The sequence below is a fragment of the Eublepharis macularius genome, chromosome 10 (assembly GCF_028583425.1).
Source record: "Eublepharis macularius isolate TG4126 chromosome 10, MPM_Emac_v1.0, whole genome shotgun sequence".
NCBI lineage: Eukaryota > Metazoa > Chordata > Lepidosauria > Squamata > Eublepharidae > Eublepharis > Eublepharis macularius.
In genome coordinates this window covers 90637450-90654960 of record NC_072799.1, presented here as the reverse complement: position 1 = coordinate 90654960, position 17511 = coordinate 90637450, and the positions used below count along the sequence as shown (strand labels likewise).

General features: G+C 47.4%; 1 protein-coding gene across 2 annotated transcripts in view; it reads left to right on the top strand.

Moving 5' to 3' along the window:
- The window catches only part of GABRB1 (gamma-aminobutyric acid type A receptor subunit beta1), a 165835-nt gene that overhangs the window by 139867 nt on the left and 8457 nt on the right, over positions 1-17511 (top strand). For both annotated transcript variants that reach the window (XM_054990168.1, XM_054990167.1), the window contains exons 6-7: positions 10615-10752; positions 10839-10991. In XM_054990168.1, coding sequence (XP_054846143.1) covers positions 10615-10752; positions 10839-10991 — 291 coding nt within the window. The remainder of the gene's footprint in view (positions 1-10614; positions 10753-10838; positions 10992-17511) is intronic.

Genomic DNA, 17511 nt, shown 5'->3' with positions numbered 1-17511 from the left:
TGATCACTGGTGGATCAGTAGGCAAAGGGGCAAATCCCTGGGAGTCAGCCTGTGGCCAGTGGGTACTTGAGACCCCTGTATATCGCCCGCCCACCCATGATTAAATCTCCTAGTTATGGAAATGTTCTTGCTGTTGGTGTACTTTAAACTTGTTCTTTCTTGTCCCCAAAAGAATTCCTATCACGTTGTAATGTGTAACCGGTCCCTCCCCACCACCCCCATCCTTACCAACCGAATATTTCAGCCAGTTGAGACAACCAACAGTGCAATCCTAAGCACAGTTACAGCTTTCTAAGCCCTTTAACTTCAGTGGACTTAGAAGGGTATAACTCTGCTTAGGAGAACACTACAAGTGCTTAAGGCAGCTCATCAAGAACCTTGACAGGAGCTTAGAAAGTATGGCTTTAAAAAATACAGTCAAGTCAGAGATTGTTTTAGGCTGCCTTCTGGGCCTTTCAGGCTTGCTTGCAATCATTTTCTACAATTCCTCACCATGGCCGTTTTCACACTGCTTACCTTCTCTCGGAATAACCCGGAACATGGTGCAAAAACCGTGGAAGATCGAATTTTCTCGCGTGAGATTTGCGCACCATCGCACAAATCTCACGCGAGAAAACGTGATCTTCCATGTTTTTTGTGCGATGTTCCGGGTCGTTCTGAGAGAAGGTAAGCAGTGTGAAAATGGCCCGTGTTTTTTTCCTCTCTGGGCACATACACAAGAAAAGCCACACTTCAGGTGTGCAGTCACCTGTGGCACACCTTCCTACCTGACACTCAGGACAATCGCCCCTTTCCGCAGCTGTCACAAAATTGCCTCCCTTGAGCACTCACCTCATATGCTAATTCCGACAGTCCAAGCTGCAAGCTAATGTTTCTTAGACTTATCAGCCCTGTCCAACGGTAGTTCGCATAATACAGATTCCACATGGATATGGTATTAAATAACTCTATATGGGGGCCGTTATCAGATGGTGAGCTGCTTGCTGTGCACTTCAGGGTATCTTCTCCAGGCCATTTCAAATGTCCAGATATAACATTTTTGAGGGGACATGGAGAAAAATAATTGAATTGTATGTTGAGCAAGTGCATGTCAACAGCTTGCCTCCCTTCTCCACTGAGAGTTAGTATTTGCATTCACAGTTGTGTCAAACACAGTGAAATTAAGCATTTGATGTATCCTCTTGCTGTTCAGAAACGAACTACACAATATTCTTCATTATACTTCAATGCAGCTTAACCCAATGTACTTGGATGAAGACTGCTAAATGATCTGTTAATGAACCTAGAAAAGATTATGGAGAACTGCAGAGCAGAGGTGGGCACGGTCCAGAAAATGGACCAAAATTTTGCACGGTCTGGCCCGGTTTGTGGTTCGCGAACACAAAGCGGTCTGTGAATGGGGCTGGTCCGTGAAAAGTTTGTGGTCCATGATCTGTGAAAATTGACGGACCACAGGCCGGTGGTCCGCGGTTTTCCCAGTCCGTGCCCACCTCTACTGCAGAGGTCTTGAGGGCAAAATGCAAGTGGGAAAATGCAAGTGGAATGTTTTCTAGGGATAACAGAGCTATGTTAGCCTAAAGTTATTATTAGCATCCCAAATAAGCATTCTACCACATATGCAAACTGAAATAAGTGCTTTGAGAGGTCATTTTGCAATTTTACACAATTAGATCTCACTAACCTTAGTAACAACAACAACAACAACATTCATTTTATGTAACATAGTTCAGGACAACTTATTTTGTTTGTTTGTTTGTTTGTGTGTCGTTTATAGTCCACCTTTCTCATCCACTCAGAGGGCCAAGCTACAAGTGACAAATGACACTTGAACGGCAAGTGGATCGAGTGGAGCGCAAGTGGAGGACAAGTGAACAGGGAGAAATACACTTGCCATTCAAGTGTCATTCGTCACTTGTAGCTTGGCCCAGAGTGGTTTACAAAGTGTGTTATTATTATCCTCACGACAATCACCCTGACCCAAAGGTGGGTGAGGCTGAGAGAGCTCTGAGAGAGCTGTGACTGACCCAAAGTCACCCAGCTGGCTTCAAGTGGCGAAGTGGGGAATCAACCCTGGTTCTCCAGATTAGAGTTCTGCTGCTCTTAACCACTACACCAAACTGGGTCTATATTTTGCCCTTTCCTTAAGCAGCAGAGAAGGAGTTTTCCATTGTATCTCACAAGACTACTACCAGATCTGTCATGTCCACAGCTGACACTCGAACCATGATACTATACAAACATCTCTGCCCGTGACAAAACAAATGCATATTTTGTACTTTCTATGGCTAGGGTTAAGGAAATTTAAGAAACCGATCCCAGACAAAGACTGTATGAATCAGCAAGTACATTTTCTCTTCCTGTTAGAAAAAGACAAGCGGGTGGCCCATACAGACTCCAGGAATAAGAGGGTTAAATTAGTGGACATTTTCCCAACTCTATTCTCTCCCTCCAAGATACTGTGTTTAGGAGCTTAAGAAGGCTAATAATAACCCCAAAGAGTCTTGCCAGCCGAGACCCTTTGGTCCATCAATTCTGCCGTCTTGTTTCACACAGCAGCCAACCGGTTGCCCTGAAGGGCCAACAAACAGGGCACAAAGACAAAGGGCCAAGCTACAAGTGACGAATGACACTTGAACGGCTAGTGAACAGATTCACGTGTATTCCTCCCTGTTCACTTGCGCTCCACTTGTGGAATACATGTGAGTCTGTTCACTTGCCGTTCAAGCGTCATTCATCACTTGTAGCTTGGCTCTAAGACCTTCCCCTAATGTTGCCTCTGAATGCTAGCATGCAGAGGTTTGACGTCTTCAAACCTCATCATGCTTAGTAGCCACTGATCGACATATCCTCCATTAATCTACTAATCCCTTAAAAAGCCATTAATGCTTAAGCCCATCATTATGTCCACTAGCAGTGAGTTCCACTGTTTAATTAAGGGTTGCCATCCCCACACTGTCACCCCCACCCCCCACTGCTCATCTGGACAGCAGGGGGAAACGAGGGGAGACAGACCAGGGCCGTTTTCACACGTTTTACCGGCCGCACAAAATCGTGCAAAACTCCCAGAACGATGGCGTCTTCCTGGCGCGATTTCCTGTCATGACTCGAGTTTGTGGCATGATCGCAAGAGTTCGCATGGCTGGTAAGATGTGTGAAAATGGCCCGAGTCACAGGCCAGGGACACTGGGGCATGCATGGGTCCCCCCTGAGTATGTTATTGTCATGTATCACACCAAGGCCCTTTCAGCAAAAGTCAGCCCCAAACACATGAATATGTAAGAACCTGTCCAAAAAAAACGCCACCCTCCTGCCTCCCCCATTTTGAAACGGGGGGACCTGGCACTCCAGATTTACTTACTCATGGGTCGAATCCACATTACTCATTCTAAGTTGCATGTTCCCCGCATTCCCCACGCAATCCCGAGTGCCGGTCACATTACCTCATTAAACAGACGCATTTCATTCGCATTTCTCCCAAATATGTGGTCACAGGTTTTCAACGGGAGTTTCACGGTGGCCGTAAACGGGCCAATGCGCAATTTACGCGGTTTTTTTAAAAACCACCCCCCTTCCTGTCTCTCTGGCCGTTCTGAGAGTTCCTATTGGCTGATTCAACTTGCAAGTGCTCCGTAGTCTGCAAAAGACTGTTTTTGACTTCATAGCATTGGATTTATTGATTATGCTGTTTCTGAATCAAATCTGGTAGTTTGAAAAATCATTTTGGGGTGAATCCATCCTCAGAACGAACTCGCGAAACTTCCTTTTTAACTGTTTTTTATTTTTTTTATTTTACGTTACTGTAATATCGAAATTATGAAATATCGAAATAATGACACTCCAAGGAAGTGCAACTTCAGTAAAATTCAGGCACTGAACTGTCCTGCATAGGAAATGCCCACGAAAGCTTCCCACATGCTTCCAAATTTCCAAAAAAGAAACGGGAGAGAGCCATCAGTGCTGTCAGTGGGGGAAAGAGAGGCATCATTATCTTCAATGATGTTTCTTTATAAGGCAAGATCGAAATAACGGAAAAGTGCGCTCAAAAAAATTAAAAAAATGGGCGGGGAAAAAGGTCCCGCCCAAAAAAGCGGTTTTCGAGCGGCTGTGTGACCGGAGGGACGCACGAGAAAGACGGATTGGAAGCAGGAATGTGAACGAAGAGGAAAAAATCGCGGATTGGAGGCAAACGGAAGATATCCGATAAACATGCGGGTAATGGGTGAATGTGGATTCGACCATTGTATGAACAGTTGGATTTGAGTCCAGTGACAGCTTAGAGACCACCAAGATTTTCAGGGGATAAGCTTGAAAATTAGAGCTCCCTTCTTCAGAGTTTTGACTCTCAAAAACTTACACTGTGAAAATCTTGTTGGTTTCTACGGTTTATTGGCCAAATCCTGCTGTTCCATTGCAGACCAACACCGTTACCCACCTGAAACTCTTCACTGTATGAAGAAGTACTTCCTTTTGTCCATCCCTCTGGCCTTTCTCCCCCCACCCCCCATTCCCCTTTGTCTGTTGCTGAACTGCCCTCAAAACTCTGTGTGTAAAAGCAATTTTAGTCCATATCAAATTATTAGGAGGGGTTCTTTTTCTTAATTAATTTTTAAAAATTTGTTTAGCTGGGAGTGGCACCATTTCAGTGTCCTATTGATAGGCACTCAATCACCGTTAGCATACGGAACTGATAATTAGATTACAACTCAAAAGTCCTACGTATTTGCAAGAAGGTATTCCATGGTTTCTGTCTGTAAAATACAAACCGCATCATAGTCCAAGAGGATTCAGTGGAATGATTCTTTGTGGATTATAATCTCATTGCTTTGATGTTCCTGCATTTCTACAAATCTGTGGGTATTGCAATCAGACATTTAGACGAAGGCTGCAGGGCCAACAACTTTTCCCAGATCTACCTAACAGCCCAGAGTTTTCACATGTTATACATAACCTGACATTCAGAGCAATTGTGCAATCAAGCCTGGCCTCTGAGAGCAGCAGAGCTCAATGATAGCTCTGGGCAACTTTTTATTCATGCAGGTCAAGATTAAATCTCAATGTGCGAGCAACTGAAACTGAGAGTCTTGTCATTTCACATTTGGAGGAAAAAAGGCATGGACTAGTGATAATGCATTCATCCTCATATAATGGGCCTTTGGCATATTTTATGCATTTACTTGTTTTTCGGCAATGTGTGAAGAGCTGCTTGAAACTCAAGTTGAATTTAAAGACTCATCTTGGTGACCTCAGTTCAGCATATGAAAAATGACTCCAGGCATTTCCACAATGGCAGTTCTGTTTTTATACTCTGCTTTTATCCAAAACTCTCATTTTGTACTACAAGGAAATCCTAACCTATTCTGGTATTAACCTATAAAGCCCTATGCGGACTGGGACCAGCGTATCTACGAGTCCGCTTCTCCCTGTATGAGCCCCGGAGGGCACTTCAATACAGTGACAAACAGCTGCTGGTGGTCCCTGGCCACAGGGAGGCCCACCTAGCGTTGACCAGAGCCAGGGCCTTCTCGGTCCTGGCTCCAACCTGGTGGAACATTCTGTCTAAAGAGGTCAGGGTCCGGCCGGATTTGCTATCCTTCCACTGGGCCTGTAAGGCAGAGCTGTTCCGCCAGGCATATGGTTGACGCCCCTGGGCCTCCCTGCCGGCCACCTGGAGATAGCCATGCCCCGACAAAGGGTATCTACCACCCAGCCTTTGCCAAATATCTCTGGAGGTAGTTGGGTGGTGGTCGCTGGAGAAATACTGCTGATTTTTCAGGTTGTCCAAGTCTGCAGTGTCTTTCATGTTCTTTTATTCTTGTCTGGATGGTGTGCTGTGTGGTCCCAATGTAAACTTGTCCACAGCTGCAGGGTATACGGTATACTCCTGCAGAGGTGAGGGGGGGTCTCTACTGTCTTTTGCTGATCGTAGCGTCTGCTGTATTTTTCTGGTGGGTCAGAATACTGCTTGTAGGTTGTGCTTTTTCATAAGCTTCCACATCTGATCCGTGATTCCTTTGATATATGGCAAAAACAGTGGCTGAACATAGCCTAACTCAAACAGGACACAGTATCTTATTCCAGGACACCAAAATACTGGACAACACTTCCAACTACTTTGTCAGATTGCACAGGGAAGCCATTGAAATTCACAAGCATAAGCAAAACTTCAACAGGAAAGAAGAGACTTTAAGAATGAATAGAGCATGGTTTCCAGTTCTGAAAAACACCAGGCTAACAAAAGACTCTACAACCCACAATAGCCCTGCAGAGAAGATTAGCATATCAAGCACCAATCCATATGCAAAAGAACCTCCTCAGGATACAGTGAAGCATTAGCACTCCATTAGCATTCCACACCCTGGGAAACCCTTACAGGATGACACAACCCAACCCACCTTTCTGAGTAGATATAAAACACCTGCAAACATCTCCTCCACAGTTTAACACTGAGAGATCCCTGTCTTTCGGTGCTACACCTCTGAAGATGCCAGTCACAGCTGCTGGCGAAACGTCAGGAACTACAATGCCAAGACCACGGCAATCCAGCCCGGAAAACCCACAACAACCATCGTTCTCCGGCCGTGAAAGCCTTCGACAATATATCTGCAATAATAACATTATTTCAGTAATAATAGCAAACTAAAATTTACCAGCCCTTTGTGTCTAATTGGGTAGGATGCAGAGGGTGAGCTGTTTCAGGCATAACACACGTTTGCCACTATCTTGGGCTCATTATAGGAAATACGTGAGAAATAAATACATTGCCTACATCTAGAAGCAGTGCTTTGTCTTGTACAGTGCTGATATCCTAATTATGTTTTGTACTCCCAAGTTCCCTGTGGAGAAGGAATATCCAAGGCTGTCCTTAACAAAGTTAGTTTCCTTGAAAAGAAAGGAGGTGGGCCCCGGTCAAGTTTGAGCAATTCAAGAAGTGACGGTTGTCCTACATTTCCCTGCCCTGCTATCACTGGGGATGCTTGCTAGAGTGAGGCAACACACACAGCACAAATTATATTAGGACATGGTTATGTTTAGAAGGAGAACTCAACACCAGGCTGCTGTTTTCAGAGGCAAGCCTGTGGTTTGTCATCCATTTAGTTCTGCCTGCAGATTGTTTCAAGGATGTGAGTGGTACCTAGCAACTTCAGACCTAATGAAAGCCTGTGTTTCCATCTGTGGGAAGAGTTCTAGTGCAAGCCCCATAGGACCACGTCCTACAAATGTGAAGGACACACACCCACGTTTCCAGGGCAGCAACAGCATTCTTTAAGTCTCCTGGGTGATTCAGTTGCTTTCAGGAGTACAAATCACACCAGATATATGCATTTATGTCATATATCTGGGGCTACAACCCATGCAGTTGGCTCTTGACCCCCCCCCCACCATCACATGAATGTTATTGTATCCGAACTGATTCTGTTGTCACCCTAAAGCAGTTCTCTATAATTAGGCTACTTATGAATAGCCATCACCAGCACAAAGCTGCTTTTATCCTGGGGTCTGACTCCCTTATTTTATCTTTACTGTTGTTTTACAGTAAAGGCTGCACACTGGAGCAATGTTGTATTCATGTGCAATGCATGAAAAATAGGTGTAAGGAATATAGAAACCAGCAGAGATTACTGGGGGGGGGGAGTGGGAGTCCGTGAGTTCTTACAGAAAGCGGAGCACTGTGCAAGCCTCGACTGCCCCCTGCAGCTGTTCTGAGGGCCGTTTTGCCTCCTGATTTCTGGGTGGAATCCTGGTTTCATAGCACATTCACTAACAGTAGCCAGCATTTGCATTTTGCAGCACAGTCCAAGAAAAACATTACTTTGCAAGCTTTCCTCTTATGAACATCAAGAATAATTTTTTTATTTGGAAGTGGGAAAAAAACATTCTGAAAACCTTGTCTTCAGAGGATTAAGAGGGGGAACAAGAATAAAGAGAAAAGGCCTTCTTAGACACCTCTGGTGCTTTGGAACCTTTTCAGTCTGGTTTTAGGCCAGGCTATGGGGCAGAAACAGCACTAATTGATTACTTCTGCCTGCATGTAGACAAAGGCCATGCTTCGTTGCTGTTCCTCCCGGATCTATCTGCAGCCTTTGACACAGTAGATTGTGCCATTCTGCTGAAATTTTTTGAGGCAGAAGTAGGTATCAGGGGATCTGCCTCCGGGTGGTTTGAATTGTTTCTCACAGAACAAACTCAAAGAGTTGCTGTTAGAGACTCCAGATACAGATATTGGATACTCCAGAAACTTTATGTATGGACACATTAGTCCCAACATATCTAATGCTTGGAAAGTTTAAATCTTTGTCACCTTGTGACTTTCCATTTTACAAGATTTAAGTAGGAAGCCAACTGAAAGTGCTGCTGAATTTTAATTGGCTGTAAATAATATTGGAAATCCATCAGCTGTCAGTTTATTATTGCTATTTATTATTACTATTTATATATAAAGTTGCCTGAATTGTGTTAGGAAAGGACTCTGAAACTGCTTCCATAAGAGCCTACTTTTGTACATGCAGCAAGATCGAGTGTTGTGTTGTGTTGTTCAGATGGGAGTTTGTATGTTTTAAAGCTACTCCAAGGGAAAAAATGCCCATGCTTGTAGAGGAAAAAATGGCCAGGAGGCTGAACCTCTGTCCCTGACATGGTGGTGGTAACAACAACAACATCAACATTCGATTTATATACCGCCCTTCAGGATGACCTAACACCCACTCAAAGCAGTTTACAAAGTATGCTATTATTATCCTCACAACAATCACCCTGTGAAGTGGGTGGGGCTGAAAGAGCACTGACAGAGCGGTGACTGACCCAAGATCACCCAGCTGGCTTCGAGTGGAGGAGTGGGGAATCAAACCCGGCTCTCCAGATTAGAGTCCTGCTGCTCTTAAACACTACACCGAACTGGCAATTACAATAAATCCAAAATCAATATTCAAATACAATAAGGTAACTAAATAGAGTAAGTTCATCAGTAGGTTCTTGTAAATAATACTGTGTTTTCTTTTCACAGGCAAACTGTGAAATGCAATTTTGGATTTTTGCATTGAGTCAGACTACTTGAAATTTACATGGGGTGGATCCCTGTTGAATTATTGTAATTGAAATGATACAATAGATGTTTCAGTATACATTGTGTTTATTGTTATATCTTTGCACTTCGTAGCACTTCCACTTTGTATTGATCTGTGATCAATTGTACTGAGTGAGTAGATTGCATTCAGTCCCCCTGGGTTTTCCCCTCCTGTTGTTTGGTACGTGGAATGAGAAGTACAAAAGGCTGGGGTTTCTACACCACAGAAGAAAAAATAGGAAGATCTATTTCTGATTTATTGGGGGGGCTGATGCCATATAGGCTAAGCTGAGAGATTTCTGCTGGTCACAGACATGGTCACCATCTCTGCTGGTCACAAGACACTCTCTCAGCTTCAGCCCATCTCTCCTGCAGCATCAGGCCTCCCTAACCAGACTATTGATGCTACATGTGAGGCACTGTGAACACTGAGAGTGTCATGTGAATGCTAAGTGTCCATGCTAAGTTTCTTTAGCAGGTGCAATCAGTGTACGTGCCCCAGGACAGGAAAAAGAGAATATGCAGACCCACCCTATGCATATTTTATGCTTAATAAATATACACAGGACTGCAGGATTTAAATCATCACACAATGGCACGTGTCAAAAGCTGCAAGTCTGCTTGTGAGAAAAACATTTTCAGCCATTATAACAGGGGTCCCCAATGTGATGCCCACTGGCACCTTTCCTGGCACCCACAAAGTGTTTTGAGGAAGTAACCATATAAGGATTTTTTAATTTCTCTTTAAAAAAGATAGTTTGAATAAAAACGTGGAAGACAGTAATCAGTAATATGAACCATTTACAGTTAAAATGGGTAAAGTTCACTCAATATTGTACGTGATTTCTAGATACTCAACACAGCAGCACTAAGTGGCGTGCAAGCGGATGGTGCCTGCTGCCGAGGCTCCGTGGCAAAGCCTGTTTACCGTGCAGAAGATAACAAATTCAGTCCCTGGCACCTCCACTTGAAGGACCTCAGGGATCAGTCATTGTCAGAGACCCAGGAAAGCTGCCGCCAATGGCTGTAAACAGTCTCAGGCCAGATGAAGCAATAGTGTGACACAGTATAAGGCAGCTTCGTACATACACATTTTTTCCTTACTTAATTGAAATACTCAGGGCTTTTTTTCAGGGGGAACACGGGGGTGGGGGGGGAATGGAGTTCTGGAACCTCTTGAAGATGGTCACATGGCTGGTGGCCCCGCCTCCTGATCTCCAGACAGAGGGGAGTTTAGATTGCCCTCCGTGCCGCTCAGCGGTGCGGAGGGCAATCCAAACTCCCCTCTGTCTGGAGATCAGGGGGCGGGGCCACCAGCCATGTGACCATTTTCTCCGAGGGCAACCCACTGAGTTCCACCACCTCTTTTCCCAGAAAAAAAGCCCTGGAAATACTTATATGCCACATTTCTTCCAAGCACCTCATGATTCAAGCCAGGTTTTACTGTCATTTGCTTTGCTTAAAAACGGCATAAAAATAAATGATTTTAAAAACTTGGTCAGCAAACATTTAGCCTGTTGGGTTGTCCCCCCCCCCCCCCCCCGCTATTGCAGATGGATACACAACCGAGGATATTGAGTTCTACTGGAACGGAGAGGAAACGGCTGTAACTGGAGTAAATAAAATTGAGCTCCCCCAATTCTCAATTATTGATTACAAGATGATCTCCAAAAGAGTGGAATTCGCAACCGGTAAGCACTGAGCAGCCCATGACAAACTTAAGAAACACCCCCCCAAAAGTATTCCATGCACCGTGTTTTCCATTTCTGTTTCACAGGGGCATACCCACGGTTGTCGCTGAGTTTTCGGCTCAAAAGAAACATCGGCTACTTCATTTTGCAAACCTACATGCCTTCAACTCTTATCACAATTCTGTCGTGGGTCTCTTTCTGGATCAACTATGATGCATCTGCTGCCAGAGTAGCACTAGGTAATCTTTTTTTTTTTACTATGAAACCACCTAAATGTCCTAAGAATTTCCGTCAGCAGCTCTGCCTGCAAGCTGCGCAGTCACACGACTACACAGTAACACCATTATATTGGCAATGGCGTAGTAAACCTCATGACTGGCCTGTGAGCCATAAAGCAAGAACAAGGGAAGAATTCTGTTGCTGGACCAAGCTGAAATTCACACCAACAATGGTCACTTAGAGTCTCTGCATGAGACATCTGACACTTGAAGAACGCGCATCGGGAGATGCAATGTTAGCCAGGAAGGGTAGTTTAAAAAGACAGAGCTGATGGCAGGGCAAAGGCTTTGCTATAGACTGGAGCTGTGTGACGGGCTGTGCAATGCCAGAAGGGGAACTTCAGCCCATTAGAACCTCTCCAGGTCCAAGCCCGGCTCTGGAAGGCAGCTCCAGCCCATTTCCATTCCTGGCTGCCTGTCAGGCGATGGATGACAGGATACAGCAGACAGATCCCTGGACCATTGCAGCAAGACACAGGTTCTTGGTTAAATGGCTTTTATTCAGAAATCAGATCATTTCCATATATATGTCCATAGAACTACTCAGAAGCAAGGTAATCATCTAAGCAGCAAGAGTAAAAGTTGACAGGAATGACGCCATGTGAGAGACTCTTCTCTTTTAGCAATCAAGTCTGATCTTTCTCCCCCTCCCAATCACAAACAAGTTTCTGGCGCTTTTCTTGTGTGAGAACAGTTCACATATTTGTAATATCAAGCTGAGTCACTAGAAAACAAGACATAGCAAAGTTTGAGAGGGAGTAGCATACAAGATCAGAAACACTAGAAGCTGTTGAGATTCATTAGATAAACACTTGTGAAAGCCTGTGAAAGAAATAGTTATGGCATTGGTAAAATGACATTGAGTTACAGCAGGATACATTGGTTCAGAACAAAAAGATCATTAAAATTGGCATGGATGGGGCTCAGACATGACACTGCCCTCTGGTTGCGATCCCACACAGTTTTAGACAGGAAAGGTGAAATTGACAGAGCCTTTGGTAAGGCGAGGATGAAATTAACAAACTCTGAGGAGTGATCTCTGCAGGCTCTGTCTTTTTAAACTACGCTTCCTCTGCTCCCACCTTTCACACATCCCCCCCCATCACTGCTTACCTGGCCAGGAGAACGAGCTTCCCAGGCAAGCTCCCAGGGGCTGGCATGACAACCTCATCGTGCCACCACAAGAGCACTCCTGCACTTTGCAGCAGATGGATTTGGGCCCCAAACGAGCTGAATAGGGCCTGTTTGGGGTCCAGATTGGCCCACAGCAAAGTGCATGCACGCTCCTCAGCCGTGCACGATGAGGTCAATTCTGGGAAGTGACGTCATCGCACCAGCATGGGACCACGCATGCGCAAAGCATGCACACGAGGAGTGTCCTGGAGCAGCAGAAAGGTAAGCACTGGGTCACCCCTCCCACCAGGAGGGTTAAGGGGACCTGGCAACCCGAAGTGCAAGTGATCCTCAGTTGACAAATAGGTCCCTTTTAATGTCATAACTAGGGGTGTGCAGGGACAGAAAGATTTAGTTTTCCCGCTTTGGAATTTCTGAAGTGGAAAAAAGAATCAGAAATAAGCGATTTCCAAAGCAGCTTATTGCCCGCTTCGGTATGCTCTATGAAGATTCAGAGCACACCAAAACTTCCCGTCCCATCATTTATTTTACTAGATGGGAGGGGGATGAGAGGATTCCCTCCTCCCTCTCCCATTGGGTGAAATAAGCAGGGGTGGGGCTTCCTATGCTTCAGCTGGCCTGCGGGGGAGATTCCTCTGCCTGCCAGCTGAAGATTAAAGGGCCCTTTCCATGCAGCTTGCAAGCAGCACAGAAAGGGCTCTTCTTGCGCTTCAGCTGGCCCATAGGGTGGATCCCCCCCCCCACAGGCCAGCTGAAGTTTAAAGAGCCCTTTCCATGCTGCTTGGCCCTTTAAACTTCAGCTGGCTAGTGGGGGGGGGATTCCCCCTGCTGGTCAGCTGGAGCCAACCACGAGGTTTGAAAATCCCCTAAAGCTCCCCAAAGCAAGCCAAATTGCTTTGGGAAGCTTTGATTCGGCATTTCTGAATCAGGGCCAGCATGCTGGGCCCAAATTGAAAAAATCCAATTGCCACCCTAGTTGGAATGAAGAGACAGACCCCAAGTTTGGATATAAGGGCCACTTTATTAACTTCATACAACTAGAACAAGCCAGAACAGCGGCAAGGGCCTAAAGTGGTACAGGTCAAGCCGCGGGGTCCACCCTGGACCACCACCTTGACGTGTCTAGGTGAGCCCCAAAGCCCCAGGTGCAACCCATCCATGGATGGTGTGGACCCAGCCAGCCAGGCAATTTGGTCACCCCCCTTTCAAGCTCCTGAACACCTCAGCCGTACAACAGTGAGGAAAGGACTTGCACGCGGGGGTTCCTGAAGGCAGTCTGTCCCTGCAGCTGGCAGCCGTCAAAGCAGTACCAGTCCTTCAGGTAGGCCCCTCTTCCCACCAATAGGGAAGCGCCAAGGGTGCTCACTGGCCCACACCCTATCTCAAACTCAAACCTGCCAATGACACTGCTAACCTGCACCACCCTTAGCCAATCACCTCAAGCCCCGAAATCGGTACAAGGTAGGCGAAAAACCCCTCATTCCCATGCCAAATTGGAAAGAGGGTAAAAAATTCCTACCTGGCTCTGATAAAAGCAGCCGGCTAATCCTGCACCAATACAGGGTGAGAAGGGTGGGCCGAGCAACTCTTCCCAACTGCAACTGGGCAGGGCGGAGCAGCCTCCTAAGGCCCTTGTCTCCGCCCCCCCCCCCAGCCAAACCCTGGATTGAAAGGCAGAGGTGGTGCTGCCTCCCTCCTTCCAGGGTGGCAACTAACGGCCCCCAGCTTTAGCAGCGTAGCTGCATGCTGGGAAGGGGCCATATTGCCACCCTAGTTGGAATGAAGAGAGAGACACCAAGTTTGGATATAAGGGCCACTTTATTAACTTCATACAACTAGAACAAGCCAGAACAGCGGCAAGGACCTAAAGTGGTACAGGTCAAGCCATGGGGTCCACCCTGGATGGCCGCCTTGACCTGTCTGGGTGAGCTCCAAAGCCCCGAGTGCGACCCATCCATAGATGGTGCAGACCCGGCCGACCAGGCAATTTGGTCACCCCCCTTTCAAGCTCCTGAACACCTCAGCCGTACAGCAGTGAGGGAAGGACTTGCACGCGGGGGTTCCCGAAGGCAGCCTGCCCCTGCAGCTGGCAGCCGTCAAAGCAGTACCAGCCCTTCAGGCAGGCCTCTCTTCCCACCAATAGGGAAGCACCAAGGGTGCTCACTGGCCCGCACCCTATCTCAAACTCAAACCTGCCAACGCCAAGCCTCTGCTTAGGCCCTAGCAACCCCACTGGTAGCCTAAGGCTAACCGGAGCCCTTGCTGCAAATCCTCCATAAACATTTTTATTGCCTGCTGAGGAAGTTGTCTTTGCCCTTAGTGGCCACATGAACCCCCATTACCTTGGTAGAGGTTGGCAAATTCAGCCTAGTATGTGGAGGTGTGGCAAATAAAGGCCCATACCATCCCCAAAAGCTTTCTCTATGGCTCCATTAGCCTTTCATCTAGCCCTCTCAAAGGCTAACGAGTCCCAACCTTCCCGCCGCACTGACACGGAAGCATTATGGACCGATCATCAACACACCTGGCCACTACTTGCCTATGCATTGCAAGTCTGTGTGAGCCTGTAACAAAAGGGCCATGCCCTGCAGCCAAGGTCATGCCCAGCAAACCAAGGCTATTACCACGCGGTGAATGACCAGGACTTGAGGTGGAGGACTGCACCTCCCCTCAACCATCAGGCCACTACTTGCCTGGATGCTGCAAGCCAGTGTGAACCTGTAAGGAAAGGGCCATGCCCTGTGAGCCAAGGTCAACACCACACGGTGAATGACCAGGACATGAGGCGGAGGTCCACACCTCCCCTCAACCATCAGGCCACTACTTGCCTGGGCAATGCAAGCCTGTGTGCACCTGTAAGGAAAGGGCCATGCCCTGTGAGCCAAGGTCATACCACCTAAGTGAATGACCCGAACATGAAATGGAGGCCGCTCCTCCCCTACAGCTCATGAGGCCACTGTGCTTATGTGTGCAAATCTGCTTGAGCCTATACCGGAACAGCCATGCCCTGCAGCCAAGGTCATCACAGCGCAAGTGAATGACCTGTATGTGAGGTGGAGGACTGCTCCTCCCCTTGAGTGCACTGGGCCACCTTGCCTATGCATACCCATCTGTGGGGCCTGTAATGGAAGGGCCGTGCCCTTGGGAAGCCCAGCTTATTACTCCCAGGTGAATGACGAGGAGTGAGGCAAAGGACCTCACATCCCAACAAACAGAAGTAGCAGCTCGGCCATCACTTCCCCCGTGGCTAATGCGGAGCCAACCAGACCCTTCCTTAAGGGCTCCGGTCATCACTGCACTAACGCTCAGGATCTAACTCCCATGCCCACCATTAATGTCATGCGACCCCGAAAACTGCCCGGGCTTACTTCAAACTTGGAGGTTTACTGGCGAACCAAAAGGCGCCTAAGCTGTCTGATGGCAGCCACTGGATGTGAGGCAAGGCCCTTAACTTTCCACTCACCCATAATAATAAGTTCGATCCCGGTGAAAGCCAGGTTCAGGCAGCAGGCCCAAGGCCGACTCGGCCCTCCATCCCTCCAAGGTCGGCAAAATGAGCACCCAGCCCCCCGGGGTCAAAGCGCAGACAACCGGGGAAGTCACACGCTCCTAACCACTACACCAAACTGGCTCTCACACCAAACTGGCTCACCGAAACTGTGGGAGAGATCTATCAGCTCAGGCAGAACTCCTACAGATCAGCTGGTACCCCAGCCTAGAGACTGCTGGCCACTTGGTCATAGGTTCTGGGGGTGACCCACCCAGTTGCCAAGCAACAATAGCCCTCCCTGGAGGCATAGCTCAGAGGAAATCCGAGGGACAAGCTGCACCATTCCATCTGCAGGCAATACTGGGCACTGCCTTAAAATCTAAACGCTGGGACCAGTCTCCAGAACCCACCAAGACCCATCTCAAAATCCTATGCCACTCGGATGAAAGAGGGTTAGGTATGGACACCACTTCCTAATTGTCCACATGAAGTGGGTTGAGGGTTTATCTAGCTCCCTCCCCCACAATCCAACTGCCATGAGGACTGGGAAATTCCAATCCTATATGATTTATAGTTAGACTCCCATACTGACTGGTAAATGGGCCACTTCTCAGCCTATCAGTCCCCTGAATTAAACCCAGAAGCCATTGGGCCCCAAGGTAGCAGAAACTCCAAGGAAACTCCTCTTCTAGGTGCCAACACCTTGGAGACAAGGCTCGGTGCCCCACCAGCTGCTGGAGCTCCCATAAAGGCTGGCCAGCAGCCGACTGGCCCAGGTGCAGTAAACCTTCTTAAGTCTCATTTAGTTGTCTCCCTCCTCAGGTCCACCTCATCCTTCTCCCCCACTTCCTGAAGAGGAAAGTTAACCCCCAACATGCTGCTCCCTTTATGGCTGTCCCTTTAGGACTGAGTCAAGTAACAACCCAATGGCTAAACTGCGAACCTCGAAAGCAAGACCCAAGACGATACAATTCAGGAGTCTGAACATGGGAGTCAGGAGACTGTTGCCTGACACACACACTCCAGAGCCCCCACAGCCAAGCACTAGGGGCCAGTGGACTTAACTACCTTGTCAATCATCCACTATCACCTCAACTTGACTGGATTACAGCAGCCCAGGCCAGATCCGCTACCAGCCATCAATTGTGCTAATCTAGTAAAGATCAGATCACATCTTAGACTTCAGTGCCCTGCATTGCAGATTTCAGAAGATGAAATAACACAGCATGTAATTAGGTGGCCTGAGTGACAAATCCTTAAAAAAAAAAAAAGGCTGCAAAATTGAGCAGGGAAAAAGGAGGAGGGGTTTAACCAGTCACCACTCTGGGACTGTCTATCCTTGCTACACCAGTAGAAATAAAGTGTGCAGCAAACCACTCTTCAGATGATTGCAAGCCCCCCAGCCCACCCACCCCTCAGCCAGGCCTTCACTGCTGCTGCTGCTGCTGTAAGTACCCTCTCCAAATAAAGTGAAAACAGTTAGGGAGGCCTAGATAGGCAGGAGGCCTACAGGGGCTGGGCCTAACCCTGCTTCAGCCCTCCTGACTGAGAGATGCTGAGAGCCCAGTATTTCCCTCCTCCCCTTGGCCACTTCATCATCCTCAAAGGAAGAGTCTGCAGGGCCGCTTTGCAGGAGGCCTATTCACTGGCTGCTTGCCCTTAGCAGGGCTACTACCCTTTCTGGGTGGCATGACGGAAACATACAGTAATGTAATGTAAAATAACTGCTTTTAGAGCTTCAAAGCCCAATAGGAACCCAGCACCCCCAAAATGGCAGCCCAAACACTGTGTAGCCTGTAGAGGCCTCTATAAAATGGCCACCAGTGCAAGGAGGCTAAGCAGGCCACAGTGAGACAC